This window comes from Carex rostrata, chromosome 21 (assembly GCF_964058835.1).
Source record: "Carex rostrata chromosome 21, lpCarRost1.2, whole genome shotgun sequence".
In the NCBI taxonomy this organism is placed as follows: Eukaryota; Viridiplantae; Streptophyta; class Magnoliopsida; order Poales; family Cyperaceae; genus Carex; species Carex rostrata.
The window spans coordinates 8,401,401-8,419,601 of record NC_135938.1 but is presented as its reverse complement, the minus strand read 5'-3'; the positions used below and the strand labels follow the sequence as shown (position 1 = coordinate 8,419,601).

General features: G+C 35.2%; 3 protein-coding genes across 4 annotated transcripts; 2 read left to right on the top strand and 1 right to left on the bottom strand.

Annotated features, from left to right (window-relative positions):
* The first annotated feature begins 1,226 nt into the window (after window positions 1-1,226).
* On the top strand, window positions 1,227-3,462 carry LOC144573472 (uncharacterized). The gene is made up of 4 exons (XM_078323252.1): window positions 1,227-1,681; window positions 2,048-2,196; window positions 2,446-2,546; window positions 2,883-3,462. Exons 2-4 carry the CDS (start codon window positions 2,099-2,101, stop codon window positions 3,371-3,373), a joined length of 690 nt encoding a protein of 229 aa, XP_078179378.1. The 5' UTR covers window positions 1,227-1,681; window positions 2,048-2,098; the 3' UTR covers window positions 3,374-3,462.
* Window positions 3,463-3,994: 532 nt separating this feature from the next.
* On the bottom strand, window positions 3,995-6,000 carry LOC144573413 (uncharacterized). Its single transcript, XM_078323201.1, has 3 exons — window positions 5,068-6,000; window positions 4,508-4,582; window positions 3,995-4,330 (listed from the first exon to the last, which is right to left on the bottom strand). Exons 1-3 carry the CDS (start codon window positions 5,998-6,000, stop codon window positions 4,217-4,219), a joined length of 1,122 nt encoding a protein of 373 aa, XP_078179327.1. The 3' UTR covers window positions 3,995-4,216.
* Window positions 6,001-11,447: 5,447 nt separating this feature from the next.
* On the top strand, window positions 11,448-18,138 carry LOC144573007 (putative methyltransferase PMT26). 2 transcript variants are annotated; one of them, XM_078322663.1, is made up of 9 exons: window positions 11,448-11,725; window positions 12,322-13,274; window positions 13,785-13,934; window positions 14,422-14,692; window positions 15,171-15,281; window positions 15,824-15,998; window positions 16,288-16,563; window positions 16,935-17,129; window positions 17,673-18,138. In XM_078322663.1, the coding sequence occupies exons 2-9, from the start codon at window positions 12,357-12,359 to the stop codon at window positions 17,887-17,889; spliced, it is 2,313 nt and encodes a 770-aa protein (XP_078178789.1). In that variant the 5' UTR covers window positions 11,448-11,725; window positions 12,322-12,356; the 3' UTR covers window positions 17,890-18,138. The 2 variants fall into 2 exon arrangements, with proteins under 2 accessions (XP_078178789.1, XP_078178788.1); XM_078322662.1 differs by lacking the exon at window positions 11,448-11,725 and having other exon boundaries at window positions 12,309-13,274.
* The last annotated feature ends 63 nt before the right edge of the window (window positions 18,139-18,201 follow it).

Genomic DNA, 18,201 nt, shown 5'->3' with positions numbered 1-18,201 from the left:
GTTAATTTGAATTCGATTCGAAAAATATTTCATAATTAATTCGATTTGAAATTAGTTTAGTTCGGTTCAAATTTTATTTAAATTAAATTCAAACTGGATATAATTTGTTTGAAATTGATTCGCAAACTATTTAGGTTCTAATTTCAAATAATGCAACTAATGGATTCAACCATCAATCTTTAATAATGCAAAAATCAAACTTATATCAGAGCTCAAACTTGTTAATATAATGAAAACTTATAATAGAACAATGTTTTAGCAGCGTAACATTAACAATGGAATAAGTTTCATTTGACTAGGTCCATGTCGTGATTTTAATCAATCCAACAGCGTAAAAGGTAAGGGAATCTTGAGCTAGCTCATAATCCATTAGTATAAATTCGTGAAAGGTAAAAGAAAACCGTATGAATTTTGTTTCGCGCAAAGAACACTAATGCATAAAACTATCGGTATAACTAGGGCTGCCAAAAAAATTGTAGTTTGTAATTCGATTGACTTTTATTTGAAAAATTTATAGTTCGCAATTAATTTGATTCGAAATTAGTTAGTTTTGAAACAAATCAAACCAATTCAGTTCGAATCTTATTAAAATTCAAACTCAAACTGAAGTAAGTTTGAATCGGTTCGATCCGTTTGCAACCCGATCCAAGCACCTCTTTTAAAACAGTATCAACAAATTGCATTTTTAAAATTGATAGTTGGCAGATTTTATTTGTGACTCCTTTGAATCAAATGTATATATACAGTGATAATGAAGAACTAAGATCGTAGTTTTTATCTGCTAATTAAAAAGTGATTTTACAGTTCTGATTAGCAAATTTCCAACTATTTATTAAAATTTGTAGTCTTGGATTATGTCTTCATTGCTTTTGATTTTCATATTACTAAAGAAAAAGATTATACTATGTAAATTTACATTTACCTAATCATGTGATTTTGTCTTGTCACATGATTAATACGAAATTCTGTACGTATGCTATCTTCAAACTGAAAATATTGAAGAAAATTAGTCAGGGCATTATCAGTTCTGTCACGACACGTCTTGGGTATGGGAAAACACGTTATGTGATATGTGCCGATCACGTAACTTGTTCATCTGCATATCGCTTTGATGTATTTTTTTTTGATTGAAAATGACACAGAGTACGTCACATAAACTGACTCGGTCATGTCAAGTTACGCGATTAGTTTTCCCATCAATGTTTTCTTATTTAAATTTTATTTTTTGCAATCTTTTCATTTTTTTAGTTTTTTTAGTTTTTTTACATTTTTTTTTCAAGAAACTAAATACAAAAAACATATGTAAATATAAATATTTTATATTTACATATATTCTTCTTATCATAAGAGAGAATAACAAAAATGAAAATTTTCCAAGAAAAAATTAGTCATTTCGTTGCAAAGATGTACATCAAAATTAATAAAAGTTGAACTGTAATTTGATATCCAAAGATTAAGAGCTTGGAGACCATGATTGTCATTATTAAAAGTTGAAGGGTATAAATGCACAATAAATAACATCAGAGGGGTGTGATTATATCACTCGCACTTCTCATTTTTTTTTTTTATTTATTGTTTTTTTTTTAATAAATAAATAAATAGTACACCAATTAGAGGAGTTCTCGCGAGAGAGGAAAAGCAAAAGAAATCAAGAAACTGCTTGAAGCATTACATAATTTGAGTCGGTGAATTCTTCTCAAATTTTCATTTTTTCCATGTCAAATTTACTTAAAACTGTTTCTAACCACGAAACAACCATCTTTTTCAAAAGAGTGCGAACAAAAAAAATACAGTCCTTCACATAAAAAAAATCCCACTATGGATCTTTTAAATGGAGTTGCAAATTTGGTGTTTTTTAGTACCTTTTGTGAAAGATTTTTGGCACCAAATCCGTTTGATTAAGATGAAATAGAATTAAATACACTCACTCTTCAAGAGATTTTTTTACTGGTTAATTTAAGATTATAAAATTATGGCAAAGTCGGTTCATAAACTCAAGAACTTGTTGTTCAGAGTATGTTATCTGATTTAAGTTCAATTTTTTCAGGTACTTGAAGAAAGAAGTTTAGTGTGTGAAGAATTTGAAATTTGCAATTAAATGGGAAATGCTGTGGGATCACTAATATCAAGTTTTACGAAAGCTATCAGTGATCTATTTCGTGCACCATTAGACTTCCTCTCTGGTAAATCTTGCAGGTAATAAGGATTATATTAAATATGTTATTACTCATTCTTTTCTTACTGTGTGATTTTTGCAGTTGAAATTTTAAAATGGAACCAACTATATTACTACCATACCAGTCTGGTACAAGAAGCAAGACACCATGCACATACCAGTATTTAGTGTACCAGTCTGTTATTTTTTATGTTTAAACAGATCTGCAATATCTTGATCTTTGATTGAAGTTTACTAACTTCAATTATGTACCTTATATATTTTACCAGTTCACTATGCGGATCGACATGGGATCTGATATGCTACATTGAGAATTTCTGCGTGGCAAATTTAATTAAGCTACTCGCTGTGCTAGTTCTTCTTTACTTTGGTAACATACATTTAATCAGTCTCATGTCATCTATATTAAAAAAAACTTTTGCTTAATACCCTTCAAAAGCAATGAATTCTTTTAAACCAATTATTATTACAGTTCTGTACATGTTGGTACCAGTTCATCTCACCTGGCCCACAGGCTATAGTATTTCACTGGCATTCTAAAACTCCATTTTTTTTTTTTTAAATTTGTATGCACATATGTTTGTTATTATTTATCTTAATATAGTTTCCTTTTTCCTTCTTTTCTTTTTCTTTTTCATTAAATAAACTATTCAAAAGCAGTCACATTCAAATTTTATCCTGATTTTCTTTTATATTCATAATGCAGTGTTATTATTCCTCTACCTATTATACAAGATCGGCATATGCAAATGCATCGGTCGAGGTTTCAGCAGGATGTTACGTGCATGTGTTTCATCATGCTTCTATGCAAGTGAATATACATGCATGTACCTCTGGTACAAGATAAAAAGAGTTCGCCGAATAAGAGAAGAACAGAGACAGATTGAAATGGAGGATTATCTTTACTCAAGTTCAACCACTGAAGACGACATAGAAGAGACACGATATGTTGGTTTCGGGAGGACCTTTTCACAAAAGTTGAGGGATGATAGGAGGAGGCTTTACATGCAGAGGTCACTGAAGCCGCGGTCCCACAGGATCAGAGTCGGGATCAGCAAGCATTCAATTGTCATGGATGACAGAGAACCGAGGCCTAGAGATAGGCATGGCAGCTCTGTGCATAATATTAGGGTTAAACATACATCGAGATTTGTGCAGAAGGCACATGGGAGGAGGATCCACCATAGGAGATGGTGAGATGTAATACTTGTTGAGTGTGTATAAATTTATGATTTAAGATGTTGTAGTTTTTTTTTCCTGTATAAAAGTGGTGGTACATAAAATGGAGAAAAAAATTGGGTGTTCTGTGTTAAATAGTTTGGATTTATTTAGCACTATTACATGATTTTGATTAATGCATGCAATATAGAGTCCGGCTAGTATAACATCAGTGTCATATGACACTAACTTTAAAATCAATTAAATAGACTTCAAACAACTAATTCAAACCGTTCAAACCGATTTACTTTATGAGTGATGCGTTTACATACAATTTTTTTTATATTTTCGAGATATTTTCATATCAAATCAAGCGGTAAATATGTTGAAAAATGAATGTATTAAAATTAACTTAAAAACTCACACATTTGACCGCTTGACTTGATACTTAATAAATTAAAAAATATATAAATTTTGATGTAAACGCACAACTAATGAAGTAGATCGGTTTGAACGGTTTGGATTTACTGTTTGAAATCGACTTGATAGGTTTTGAAGTTGGTGTTATATAGGATGAAATAACACTGATGTTATATTAGCCATACTTTGCAATATATGTAAGCTTAGGGAAAAATCTCGAAAGAGAAAAAAAGAAAATAATAACCAAGAGATATCATAACCATAAGCAAACGATACACTAGTAAAATAAAACAAGCAAACACAAAAAGAAAAGACAAAAATCACAGCCTATTGGATTCAAAGTGATGTGCTCCAAATCTCTCATATTTACAACCTACTTATCTCCCTCCAATTATGTATCGAGCTTGAAAGCAGAGATAATTATTATTCTAATTTTTTTCCTTTCTCATGTGAACTTAGGACTTAGGAGGAACGAATGTTACGAGTACGAGAAATCCAAACTCCAAACACCAAAAATAAAAATGCGAATGAAACCACCCAGTACCGGGTTGGCCCGTACTTTGCTCTTGGTACTACCTGTCATGTGTTTATGTAAACTTTGTCAGAAAAAAAAAGTTGCTTTTCAAACCTTGAAGAGATTGTACTCCTGATAATAAACTCCGAAAGGTTATTACTTCGGTCTTGTAGATCTACATATTTGTTAGCTTAGTGAAAATATATGTTGTGGAAAAAAAAAAAAAGAGGTACACTTACGAATCGAAGAAAGATTACAAGGGTCAAACTGCATAATATGCCAAGAAGTAGGTGTACTCCAATAACAGCACCTGTCTGTACATGAACATATAATAGGTATTTAGGCCTAATCAGTGTTGCAAAAGAAATAATGTACATACCATCCTATGAACAAATCAAATGACAAAATGAAGAACCAGTAGTTTAGTATTGTCATGCTAATACTACAGTAGAGAATTAAAGGGTTTTATATGTAGAGAAAGTAATATAGATCATATCTAAACGGTTTTATACATTAATTTGAGTTTTATATTTTCTTTATTATTAAACATTAAAAGGTCAGGGCATATTGGGGCACATAAAACAAGAGGCTCTTGAACTCTCCTCATTAATGAAAGTCTCCTTAACATTATTCTACATTACAATACAATTATTTTGAACGACAGAGATGTTGTGAGGCCTTCTCGGCAATTTTAACTCTAAAAAGAGCAAGATAATTATAATACAGTACAATGTCCTAAAAACCAAGAATAAAAGAAAAAGAAAAGTTTAGAAAATTCAAAAAGAAAAAAGAGACGAACCTTAGTAAAATGAGGAGCAATAAGCCATGCTAGAATAGTCAAAATGAGTCCCATGGCAACAAATGCTCCCGTCCCCTCCAGTCCCCGTCTCATATTTTCTCTCGCATCCCATCCAGGCCCGTCCCTCCAGTGCTCTCCATTATTTACATTTTCACCATTGCTGGGGCTACTCACATGCAACTCATCTTGCCCCTGAGAAACCGCAACTACCGAACTAGAGTTACGCGGGTTGAACCAAGCTGAGATTTCACTGAGCCTCTGCCGCCTTATACCTGCCACCGCATCCGGGTCTACACCCGTATTACCATTCTCAACCCGTAAATGGGTCAACCCACCTGTGATTGTACTTGTGCGTAACTCATCGTAGTCTTTTAGAGAAGCCAGAACCTTTTTGAAATCAGCCATCCTAACATTTTTCGCAACCGTCCCGCATATTTCACAAATTGTAGATCCATGGCTTATGAACCATTTTAGAGCACATGCGTAGTGAGCGAGGGAGAGTTCGTTCTTACAAGAGCAACCTAGATCTGTTAAAGAATCCTCTAGGCATGTGGGTCCCGACTCAATGTCACTTTCGCTGCATACAAAGATCTCCCCATCTGGGCTCACTAGCTTGACAAAGGAGGTATCTTTAGTTGCGCATTTTCCATTTGAAATCGAGTTTGAATTTGGATTTAATTTTTGAATTTCAGGTTGTTCTCGCAAAGGGGGGATGATGCCTAGAAAGGCTAAGGCCGATTCGCCTCGTAAATCAGACTCAGTGCAGTGACAGACCCGGCACATGGGCTGACCTGCATCACTTTCTGTGCTGGAACTGGACAAGCGTGCAGGGCCCAGACTCTGACTGTGAACTGGAGAGAACGAGCCTGTGGTACTTTTGGAGGTGATGATATCAGCATTTGGTTCTGTCTTTTCTTCTTCCTTCACTCCCATCACCAAATAGAGAATTTATTATTTCCTGAGCCATTTAAAGTGTAGTAATTTTGAAATTCGTATCATAATCTCATAAAAATATTATACTTCAGGTATATTCTGGAGGAATGTGATCGATATATTTTACACTCAGATATGACATAGTCCAATAGAATGGAGACGCAAAACTGCATCTAATTTCCTCAAAAATGAATATCAATTGAGGTTAATCTGGATCTATGAGGGAAAAAGTAACTTCTACTAGCTTCAATTGCCCCTGAGTTTTAACAAAATATCCAAAATTGATGACAAATTCATCCAAGTTAGTGATAAATTAGAAGAACAATTGAGTGTTAGTACAACACTGCACAAGGTTGTCACTTTTAGCAAAATTTCACACCAGTGCACAATTTATTCCTAAATCCAGTACAAACAAAAGGCCACATTTACCCCAGTTACCATGCAATCGCCACAATAAAATCCAAATCAGCCATCACAGTAAAATATTACTATATAAGGCTACAGAGAAAGCCAACCATTCGTGACAGCAATCAACCACCTAAATCGAAAGATCATCAATTGGGGTTATTCAATAACTAGACAAGATAAACACGCAATTACAGTCTCGAACACACATTCAACTCAAATTAATCCGAAATTTTTTTTTTTAACTATTATCAGACAAAATTACGAGATCTTTGTTTCAATTTCGATGTTTCGGTTCATCTATACGCACCTGGCTTCAATAAGATAGAAAAAAAAACCCCGAATTTAAAGAAAACTTACCTTTTCGAGCTGCTTAGAGTCTTAAACCATGAGAGCTCTCTCCAAATGGCGACAAATCGAGAGAGGGAGATGTCTCGAATTCTCCGGTGAAGATGGCACAGTGGGATATGAAGGTAGCACTGCGCGGAAATGGGGAGAAGGGAAATAAAAAAAAAGAGAGGAAAATAACTGGAGAGTATCTGTCGCGTGAAACTGCTCCGCAGAAAGAAAATAAAGCCGTAAATATTCTCCATTTCTTAATCTCAACTGCTCTCCAGTTCATTTTATTATGGAATTGGAGAAACACTTTATGGCAGTTCTTCTAACAGCCTTGATAATTTTTAGAAAGATTTGGTTACAGGTTTTTCAACGATGAGATTCAGTTACAATATTGTATGTTATATTGAATGTGTGTTGTATTACAAGATTCTCGTACTGAATAATTGATCGTATAATGTACATAATCATCAAAACTATTATTAATGATGCCACATTTAGAACGCTAAATTGGTCGCCAAAACTGTTAATTTGTTGCCTGATCCACATAATTATTAAGTTTTAGTTCTAACTATGAACTATGATTCTTAGGGTTGTTAAGTTGTGTTATATTTTTCTTATTATTGTATATTTTTATATGTTACAGTAGGTGACTAACTTATTTTTTAATTAATGAATTTAATATGAATATGTCACACCCCGGAACAGGGGGTCGCGCAGTTTTTGTTTTAAAATGCGGTTTTGTTCATGTAGATTTATATATATATATATTGTTATGTTTATGTAAGTGGGCCCGCTTCTAGGAGTATGCGGGGGGTGGCAGGGGGGCGGCAGCCCCCTGCGAGCGTTGTCTGAGGTTACGAAGCACCGCTCAATAGAGCCCAGAAAATTTTATTTCGAAGAAGTCAAATTTCATGAAAATCCTTTAACCGACGGCCCAGATTAGTCAAATTATCATATGATTTGATTTAAAACAAGTTTGGTTCAAATCCGATTTAATTTGGCTAAGTTATACCCAAAACAGCATTTTTCAGAACCCATTGCGGCCCGCAATAGGGCTGTTGCGGCCCGCAACAAATTCCAAAATTTTCAGCCTCTGCAAATCGCCTCTGCCTCCATTCATTGCGGCCCGCAATGACCTGGTTGGCCTCTGCATCCATTCATTGCGGCCTGCAATGAATTTATTGCGGCCCGCAATGACCTGGTTGGATTTTAATCTGCGAATCTCCATCTGTCTACTCTCATCGCGGCCCGCAATAGGGTTATTGCGGCCCGCAATAAGGGTACTGTTTTTCATTCCTTTGCTCATTTTCGTGAAATTTCACCCCGTTTTCAAACCCGATCAAATCCCCGTATAATTAAACAATTATTCCCCATTCACTAGAAATTTTAATGACATTTAACATGCAATTTCAACATTTAAGTCATAACAATAATTTAAAACATACCGTTAGGGTTTTATAACATAATACGGTTCGATAATAACCTATACATCAAAATAACCGACTACGGGTTCAACTACACATTCAAAATGGCATAAAAGGGTTTGGCATAACCTATTTGCTTGGCCTAAACTCACGCGTCGAGCCCGAGTCCCACTTCACTCGCGTTTACCTGCACATTTCAATTCAAAGGGAAAAATTCCCCGAGGGGAGGGGGTGAGAAAAACCTGTCATCCGTTTTCTCAGTGCGGAATTTAAAGGGCTACTGGATTTGTGAGAAATCCATCACCAGAACTAAATACACTAGCAAAAGGGTATCTATTTATTTATTCACTAATAATAATAAATGCACATGTACCGGGAATAGATTCAAACGGATTTCAATTCACATCTCATCAACATCAATCAACAAATTTCCAGAAAGATTTGGTTTCACATATATATAATATAAATAAGTCTGGTTATGAGGTACAGATATCAACTATCGATCACCTCCGGCTTAACAGTTATATTTTCTGGTTTCAAGTCATACAATCTCATCAATTCATCACTTAAAATATACACGGGCATATTCCGCGAATATGCAACAGAATACCACTTTTCTCAAAAAGAAATCACTGACACTTTCACTGAATCACTGAACCACAGTTCTACCTAAAATTACACTGCACTTCCCTTACCCAACCGGTACTGGGTTCACTAGGGCCATTCTCCAGATGCGCATAAGGGTCCTGGATGAAAGTCTAGTAGCTAGCTAGACTTTCCACTATGATACACTGTTCACTTCACACAATCAATCCAAGTCATACTGTGGTTCCACTCACTTATTCAAAACGACAGATCAACAATCGATAAACCGTACCAACATGAGAATCATAACAGTTATACAATTCAATTACACTAATATCACAATTAATGCAATGCGACAACAAATGCTTTCAATCAGAGATTCAACATGCTATGCACAGTTTATTTAAATCAAGCAATCAACATAAATATAATAATATGCACCGTTATTTAGTTCTACGAATAAATCCCAAAACAGATCCCGTGAACCCCCGCACCTGGTTACGTAGGGCACGTAGAGGGTCCGCGATCTCGCGACTCGGTAAGCTCGTCAATCCCGCTAGCCGTGCTCGTTAGGATCTATACATAGGTCAATTTATTAAATTCCGACACTTTTACAATTTACCCTAATCAATTTTTGGGAAAATTCGTAAATTGGAAATTTGGTTGCACTTTGGAACACGGAATCAATCAATTTACATTATAGAAACAACAAAGGCACGGAATAATCAGTTTGGTACGATTCTACGGGTTTTCACCGAAACCCTAAAAACACGGAATCAAGAAATGAGAGAGAAATAGAAAGGGGAATTACCAATGGAACGGATGGATGTGCGAGGTTTGAGCTCCTCTTCCTAAATCTCCGTTTTCGGGCAATACGGTCACCGGGGGCTCTCTCTCACTCTCTCGTTGTCTTTCTCTCTTGGCGGAAACAAAGAAAGAAAAAGAGAAGGGATGGGGGCGCAGGAAAGGAAAGGAAGGAGGGAAAGAATGACAAGGGCCCCCACTTGTAAGTGGTCTTTTTGCAAAATAAATCCTCCACTTGTTCGATATTGATTAAATGATTTATATAACACCTATTGCTCCTCTTTCTTAACACAATTAATCGTATAATTATTGTTCACCATCCACGTCACTAATTTCGTATATACGTATATATATATTATTCGATTTAACCACTTATTATTTTAATTAAATCTGAATTTTAAAGTTCACAGTGTTACACAAATATGCATCTAGATGAATCCATTTACTTTGGAAATCTTTAATTACAAGCATATACAATTGCAGCAAGATGGATCCATTCTGAGAAATGTGAAGCGAGTTTCCAATGCTCGTGCCAGTGTACAGTATTGTTGTTATATATTAAGCTTAATTTGCTGGTTTTGTATCTAACCCACCAAGGAATTTATTGAAAATGTATACAAATATTGCTCTAATGATTATATATCAACCAATTTTTTCTGCACGTCATACAATTTCTATGACGGCAAGTTTTTTCAAAAACTAAAAACTCACCAGAGTGGTTTATCTTCCACTGATTCAGAAGGTGAATAGCAGGAAGACTGGTGCTTATTAATGCTGTGTTATCATCACATATTTTATGTCTGTGTTCAAATTATCGCAATGAGTAATTCATGAGATAGACAAAACAAGAAGAAGCTTCTTGTGGACAAGGAGCCAATTACAAGATACAGGAATTTCATTGGCAAATTGGAGCTAGTATGTAAACCAAAAAAGATGGGAGGCCTTGGCATCATTGATCTTAGAGTCTTTAATGATGCCTTGTTAGCCAAGTGGTACTGGTATTGGATTAAATCAGAAATGAGGCTTTGGAAGTCATTGATAGTATCAATGTATGAGATGGACATGCCAAGTGAATTGCAAGATGGGAAGTTTTTGTGACAGTGGCATTTTTAAAAATTTGGGTACAGTGACATTTTTAAAATTGAGATTTATTTGATTATATTTTTTTATCCAGTGACAAGGAAAACTTTTAACAGTGAATGAAAAAGGTTGGTCAATCTTCAAATATAATCAGTTTTATTAAGTTGAGATTTATTTGATCCGGAGTCTAGACACCGAGATGGCGAGATCTATTGTTACACTTTGAATTTAACTGGATTTATCCAGTCAGTAACCACAGGAGGTTATCCCAATAGAACTTGGATTCTGACACTTTCTGGTGTGTCTTTTAGTGTTACATGTGAATAGCATGCACCTCTTTCTGGTTTCCGTTTGTCTAGATGATGATTTATATTATGTTTGGAGCTTAGATTGGATTTAAAATAACCAAGGAATGTAAAATAGTATCAAATATAAATGGTAGTCCAAAATGACGTGAAAATATAAACATAAAAATTTTAATGAAAGTGAATGCAAAGGAGAACAAATAATTCTTTCTTTTTATCTTCTATTGCCTGTATATGTGTAGAGAACTAGAGATGCCATTTTATGCCGTGTAAGAATGGGACTTGTTAGATTTTAGATGGTTTACGGAAATCCAGTTCAGGCGGGTGGTAGATCACTCGTTACGCCTATACCTTCTTCATACCAAGCCACAGAGAATCTGGACAATAGAAGTACAATGAAAACAGGATCCATGAATAAAAAAAAGATGCTAATTCTCCTAATTCTATTCCTGAAGGACAACTTACCGCGAGAGATCTCCTTATAAATCATTCGCACTAACTTGTTGTCGACTCTTTGACTTTCCAGTCTTCTCCCCACTGTCACTTGCTGTGCCTTACTTTCTCTTTCCTCTTAAGCATTCGTTGAATCGATAGGGGAAAAACCTTAACAAATAAAGATACATCGAATCATCGATTGATCTGGATTTAACACCAGTTACGAGGTTTTGATTATCATAAAGAATCCGTACTCCTCACATCGATCTTAGCAGAAGTCAAAATTTGAAAAGGGCTGACTAATCCTTCAATTCTTGCGATTTCGAGTTGGATTTCAGGTTATTAGAGGTAAAGATCTCTTTGTTTGTGTCTTGTAAGATTTACCGTTTTGTAATTCTAGTGTTTTTCTCTTGATATCTGTCGTTTACGTTACTATTGTCCTTTTCTGTTCAATAAGGCAAGAATTATGATTTGACATGGCCTCCATTCGCGTCTGATCTGATGTTTTGTGTGTTAGATCTTTTACGAACTAAAGGTCTTAGGTTCTGTTTTGGCATTTCTTTTTTCTTTGATCTTAATCAGATCGTCTACATGCTTCTGTCTTAGAAATTGCTTTCTATATGTTTATTTTTCCAGATCTTTCTTGATTCTTGATTTTTAATTTCTCTCATTTACATCACTTCAACAATTTCATTATTCTCGAAACATTTAATCTAGGCCTTATGCAGCATTATGCTCCTATATTAGGTTTAATTACACAGTTATTTACAATTTTTTTTTTAACCGATAATTTAGGATTTCATTATTTTATTCTGAATTAATATAGGCTTTTATTATCAAGCACACGCTAGTCTGAGATGTAAAGTATGAAAAGGAAAGAAAACAACAGGCTGATCCGTTAATGCTGTTTCACTTGTATTTTCTGTTTATACTTTTACAATCAGATAATACTCGGAAGAATTGCTTTAGATGCGAAGAAATGGCATCTGACAAGCGGGGCCCAAGAAATGATACCAGGAAGAGCTCTTCGTATTGCTCTGGTATCACCATTGTATTATTTGTTGCTTTCTGTTTGGTCGGGGTATGGATGATGACATCAGCAACTGTGGTCCCAGTGGAGTTCTCTCTAGCAGATAGCAACAGATCAGAAAATAGAGATAATAAGCTGCCAGCAGATTCAGGTCCGGATCTATCTGAGGGCAATTCGGGTAATAAACCTGAAGAATTTAAAGAGAATCCTGTGCAGTGGATAGAAGAGAAACCGAATCGGAATGAGGAGGGGAGTAACAATAAAGACCTTACTTCAGTTCCAGAAAATGGCTCTGAGAAAACAATGGAAGGAATAAATGATGAAGTGGACTCTGAAAATACCGGAAAAGATGAAAGTTCCCAAAAAGTAAAAGAAAATTATTTGCTAGATGGATCTGATAGTATTACAATTAATGGTACTGAAGAGAACTTCGAAAAAATGAATGATAACCCAGAATCAGAAAATACTGAGAAGGAGAAAAAATCACAAGAAGCTGGGCAAAAAATGATAGAAAATCTGCCAGACGGTGCCCAGGCAGAGCTCTTGAATGAGACAAGTACACAAACCAGTTCATGGTTAACCCAAGATACTGAATCAAAGAATGAGAAGGAAAAGATTCAAAACTCAAATCCTAATTCTCTATCTATCCCAGATAAAAAATTTAGTCATAGCTGGAAATTATGTAATGTCACAGCTGGGGCCGATTACATACCATGTCTTGACAATGTAAAGGCAATAAAGAAGCTTCGAAGTACAAAACATTATGAGCATAGAGAGAGGCATTGTCCTGAATTGGGTCCCATTTGTCTGGTACCACTTCCAAACGGGTATAAAAGCCCAATAAAGTGGCCACTTAGCAGGGATAAGGTACATTTATCAATGTGGATGTATTTCCTTTTAATCAAAGATAGGGTGAGCTTTTAAGTTCACCAAAGGGGTTTGTGAGTTTAACCTCTAAAACAGTCCGATTGGCTTGAAATGACAAATTCAAATTGTTGATCTTGATCTACTTCATGAGTCATGCATTGGAGTTCGAAATTTATCATTTTTTGAGTTTGTTTGCACAAGATCAAGAGGTCGAAAAACTGTTGAAAACTGAATGCACCAAAAGGATTTTCAACCTTCATTTTTTTAACCTCTTAATCATCTACATAATGAACAAAAAATTAAAGAAAATTGGAGTGTAAATGTAGGCTTGTGAAGTAGATAGATTGTTAAAACTCATTGTTTGAATCTGAACCGACAATTTCTGCAGTTATGCCCATGAACTACATTATTGAACTTAAGTTCACTCTAGCTTTACTCATTTTCATTTATAATGTGGTTTTGCTGGATATAATTGTTGAGTTATTCATTTTGTTGGCTTTTTTGTGTCAGATATGGTACAATAATGTACCCCACACCCAGCTAGTACAGTATAAAGGACACCAGAACTGGATAAAGGTCTCTGGTGAATACCTCACCTTTCCTGGTGGTGGGACACAATTCAAGCATGGCGTCTCACACTACATTGAAGTCATTCAAGCGGTATATTCCTCAAATTTTTGCCCTTGCAAAATTATATTTTTTAAGTTTCTCTCCTTAGTTTTTGGATCAAGAGTATTAAAAATAAGCATGACAAGAAGACTACCATCTCAAAGATCCTAAAATAAATGAATACAGGAGTCGAATTACTGGTACATAACTTTCTTCATCCATGTTTCTGTACTTACTAGCTACTGCCTTCACCTAGTTGAAATGGTTATCTGGTACCAAATTCTGTGGTAATAATATCATAACATTAAACTGATCCAAATGTAACTGGGATGTGTATGTGTTAAAGAAAACCTGTGAGAGCACTTAATTGGTTAGATTAAAAATAAATACCCAATGGGTTTCATGTACAGATGTGGATGCTGAAGAAGTCTAACATAGAAAACAACAGAACATAGAACTGATAATATCACAAACAATTCTAGGCTCAACGCAAGCAATATATTATTCTTTGCTGACGAAATTTATTTTCTCTGTATAGTCACACAGTGACATTGCATGGGGAAAGAGAACGCGGGTAATTCTGGATGTGGGATGTGGAGTTGCGAGCTTTGGAGGCTACTTATTCGACAAAGATGTTCTTACGATGTCGTTTGCACCGAAGGATGAGCATGAGGCACAGGTACAGTTTGCTCTAGAAAGAGGCATACCGGCGATCTCAGCTGTAATGGGTACCAAGAGGCTTCCATTCCCCAGTGCTGTTTTTGATGCTATACACTGTGCCAGGTGCAGAGTGCCATGGCATATTGAAGGTTATCTTACTTGTTTACTTTTTTGTTCATTTCCATAACATTGGCTGCTTATGTTTTTATACTTGTACAACAAAGGTTTTGTGTTGTTTTAATGATGGTTCTCTACTCCAACTTATATTGGTTTTATGCATTCCAGGTCATTTTTTACTTTTCTCTGTAGTGAATTATTCTTTCAATATTCCATTTCCTTTTGGTGCATGGGATGACCGGTTAATCTTTGAATTATGTGCAGATGCATGGGTATTTGATATAGACATAATGTAGGTTTTTTTTTTATTTTACTATTTTTTTGCAAAGTTGCATTTGCTTTCTGGCATTTTGGATTTTTTTTATGTTTCTCCAGTTGTTATACATATTTCTCATATTTACGTGAATTAATCACACCATTTTGAATGTTTTGAGTCGTAAGAACTCATATTTTCTTGCAATTAAATTGATAATCTTTTATGTAACTTTTATGCAATAATTGCTTGAGCAGGTGGTAAACTTCTGTTGGAGTTGAACCGGTTGTTACGTCCAGGTGGCTATTTTGTCTGGTCTGCTACTCCGGTTTATCAGAAGCTTCAAGAAGATGTCACAATATGGGAATGTACTAACATTTTTTCCTCTCTTTTGTCATGTTTCCTTCACCATTATGTCACTAAAAGTGCTCATGATTCTTAATTTCATAGGCTGTTCTTTTTAAAGAAAAGATTGTCATTGATAAAAGAGCAGAGTTCAAATGCCTCGTGTCTTTCATACCTCAATCGTGCCTCACATCCTTGTCTCCGTTTTAAAAGTCCAAACAATTGATCCGAACTGCTCAACATGATATCTATATTAAATGTGCTTGGAGACCAAATTTTATATTTTTTGGAAATTTTTACTATTTTTATAGATGGTACAAAATCACTGTTTTTGGATGGTCCAGAATCTTGTGAAAAACAGTGATTTTGTATCTATCTAAAAAAGTTATAAAAAGTTCCCAAAAAATATAAAATTAGACATTCACCATTATGTCACTAAAAGTGTTTGTTATTCTTAATTACATAGGGCTGTTCTTTGGAAAGAACAAAAGGTTGCCATTGATAAAAAGCTACATATTTACATAACTTCTAATATATTTACTTTTACATTTTTCTAATTGGGCAGCAATGTCAGCCTTGACAAAGTCAATGTGCTGGAAAATGGTGAGTAGAACCAAAGACAAGGTGAATGGAGTTGGCCTTGCCATTTTTCAGAAGCCGAATGATAACAGTTGCTACGAGACAAGAATGGCGACGGATCCACCACTTTGTGAAGATACCGATGACCGAGATGCATCTTGGTACATGCTTCTTTTCTAAAGGACATTTAAACTTATTGAACTGTCATCTAATATACATGCCCTGGTTACTTGAATTTCTATCTGTCGATACTTTTGTGATGGCACTTACTGTCTGGCACGTCCTGGTACTGTTTATGGCTGGTTTAGTATTCTAGTTTTGTATTTAAGTTAAGAAAACAGGAAAACAGTAATATTGATTTTGTTGAAGTAACGTTTTATCTGTGTAAATGTGGAAAGCCACATCTCTTCTCATAAACATAGCTTCTTATACTTAATTTATAACACGCAGGAACGTACCATTGCAAGCATGCATGCACAAAGTGCCTGTGGACCCCACTGTGCATGGGGCACAATGGCCACAGGAGTGGCCGCAGAGGCTGGTGGAGGTGCCATATTGGCTTAAGAAGTCATCCAAAATTGGTGTCTATGGAAAACAAGCTTCAGACGATTTTCAAACAGACTACGAGCACTGGAAACGGGTTGTGTCAAAGTCTTATCTAAATGGCCTGGGAATTGATTGGTCAACTGTCCGTAATGTCATGGACATGAGAGCTGTTTATGGAGGGTAAGCAATTTACTCTATTTTTTTTTAGAAGATTTGCAGAGTAGTTACTTTGTTTCCTAGAAATTGCAGAAAAGGACCATTAGGAATTTTGTAATCTTTCTGCTATAAGCATGTGGTGAAGTGTGATGGAATGGAAAAACTGGCCCTAATAGATATAATAAACCAATTATCTCAATTTCTCATTGAATAATCTCAGAAGGATATAGACACATAAAAAGGTCCTGTAAATCTTTTCATAGGTTTGTAGGGAATATGGTGGCTAAAAATGAACTAAAGTTAGCAGAAACCTATTCAGATTACTTTTAACTCCAAAAAACTGATGTTAGATGCCACATTCACAATTAATCTTTTTCTTTTTTTGTCTTTCACAGATTTGCGGCAGCCCTACGGGAAATGCAAGTGTGGGTGATGAATGTGGTAACAACCGACTCACCAGACACATTACCTATCATATATGAACGGGGTTTGTTCGGCTTATATCACGACTGGTGTGAGTCCTTCAGCACTTACCCTCGAACCTATGATCTGCTTCATGCTGACCATCTCTTCTCCCTGCTCAAATCCAGGTAAAGCTTATTCTGAATTGAACAACTAAAATTAGGGTTTTTCTGTAAGTTTTGCAAAAAGGCAAAATGCAAACACTGTGACTACTCTGACATATTAAGTGTTTGTAAGGTTAAGTCCACTAAAAAAGAAAATGTACTCTTGCTACTGATAGTCAGCTAGTGTCTTGTTTTAATATCAAATATGAACTCAATTAACTTCACGGGTACTTTAGCCCTTTTATGTGGACATTACTAGTCAGTTAGATCTATATAAATTTAATCTGCTTATATATCTCAGAAGTCTTGTTATGTCCTCAATTTTGCACGAATTTACCATATTATATGAGCGATGAGTGGTCCCTTGTTGCTATTCTAATTTTCCCGTTGATTGCTTGCAAGTAAACTCAAGGTTAGTGGTAATCTGAGAATGTTGTGTATTTTGCAAATACTATGTTAGTTTTTCTAATTGACAAATATGGCAAAAGCTTACACAAGTTACCATTACCCTTTTTATTGCAAATTATTAGCAGAGAAAGTAATTGGTGATTTGTTTCCTTCTTGTAGGTGTGATCTGTTGCCAGTTTTTTCTGAAGTGGATCGAATCCTGCGACCCGAGGGTAAGCTGATTGTGAGGGACAAAGCGGAGACAATTAGTGAACTGGAGGCAATGGCGAGATCGTTAAACTGGGAGGTCCGCATGACCTACACCAAGGACACTGAAGGCTTGCTTTGTGTTCAAAAAACCCTATGGCGGCCCACAGAATTTGAAGCAAACATGTAATTCTTTGGTATTTTTTTTTATTGATCATAAAAGATTTTTCAGATTTAGGTTATTAGGGGAAAACATTTAACGTGGTTATTGATTTTAGAGGCATCATTAAAGGTTGTTAGATTCAGGTTAGATTCAAATTTTTTTAACAGAATTTCATGTTGCTTTTGCTGTCTTTCTCAAAATTGAGAAAACATTCTTGTTGCGTTAATATTTTGAATTCATTTAGGACTAATAAAAACGGAGGTGTTATTTTTTTTTTTCTATGTGATTTTTATGTGGTCTCTCGATGACCAAATTTTCACCTGCCTACCCCACTTTATT

Coding starts and splice junctions, on each gene's coding strand:
- LOC144573472 (XM_078323252.1), top strand. CDS start 2,099: ATGGGAAATGCTGTGGGATCACTAATATCAAGTTTTACGAAAGCTATC. Junction 2,197..2,445: donor CTCTCTGGTAAATCTTGCAG/GTAATAAGGATT, acceptor ATATTTTACCAG/TTCACTATGCGGATCGACAT. Junction 2,547..2,882: donor GCTAGTTCTTCTTTACTTTG/GTAACATACATT, acceptor TTCATAATGCAG/TGTTATTATTCCTCTACCTA.
- LOC144573007 (XM_078322663.1), top strand. CDS start 12,357: ATGGCATCTGACAAGCGGGGCCCAAGAAATGATACCAGGAAGAGCTCT. Junction 13,275..13,784: donor GGCCACTTAGCAGGGATAAG/GTACATTTATCA, acceptor TTTTTGTGTCAG/ATATGGTACAATAATGTACC. Junction 15,999..16,287: donor GATGACCGAGATGCATCTTG/GTACATGCTTCT, acceptor TATAACACGCAG/GAACGTACCATTGCAAGCAT.
- LOC144573413 (XM_078323201.1), bottom strand. CDS start 6,000: ATGGGAGTGAAGGAAGAAGAAAAGACAGAACCAAATGCTGATATCATC. Junction 4,583..5,067: donor TTGCTCCTCATTTTACTAAG/GTTCGTCTCTTT, acceptor GTTCATGTACAG/ACAGGTGCTGTTATTGGAGT. Junction 4,331..4,507: donor TTGTAATCTTTCTTCGATTC/GTAAGTGTACCT, acceptor AACACATGACAG/GTAGTACCAAGAGCAAAGTA.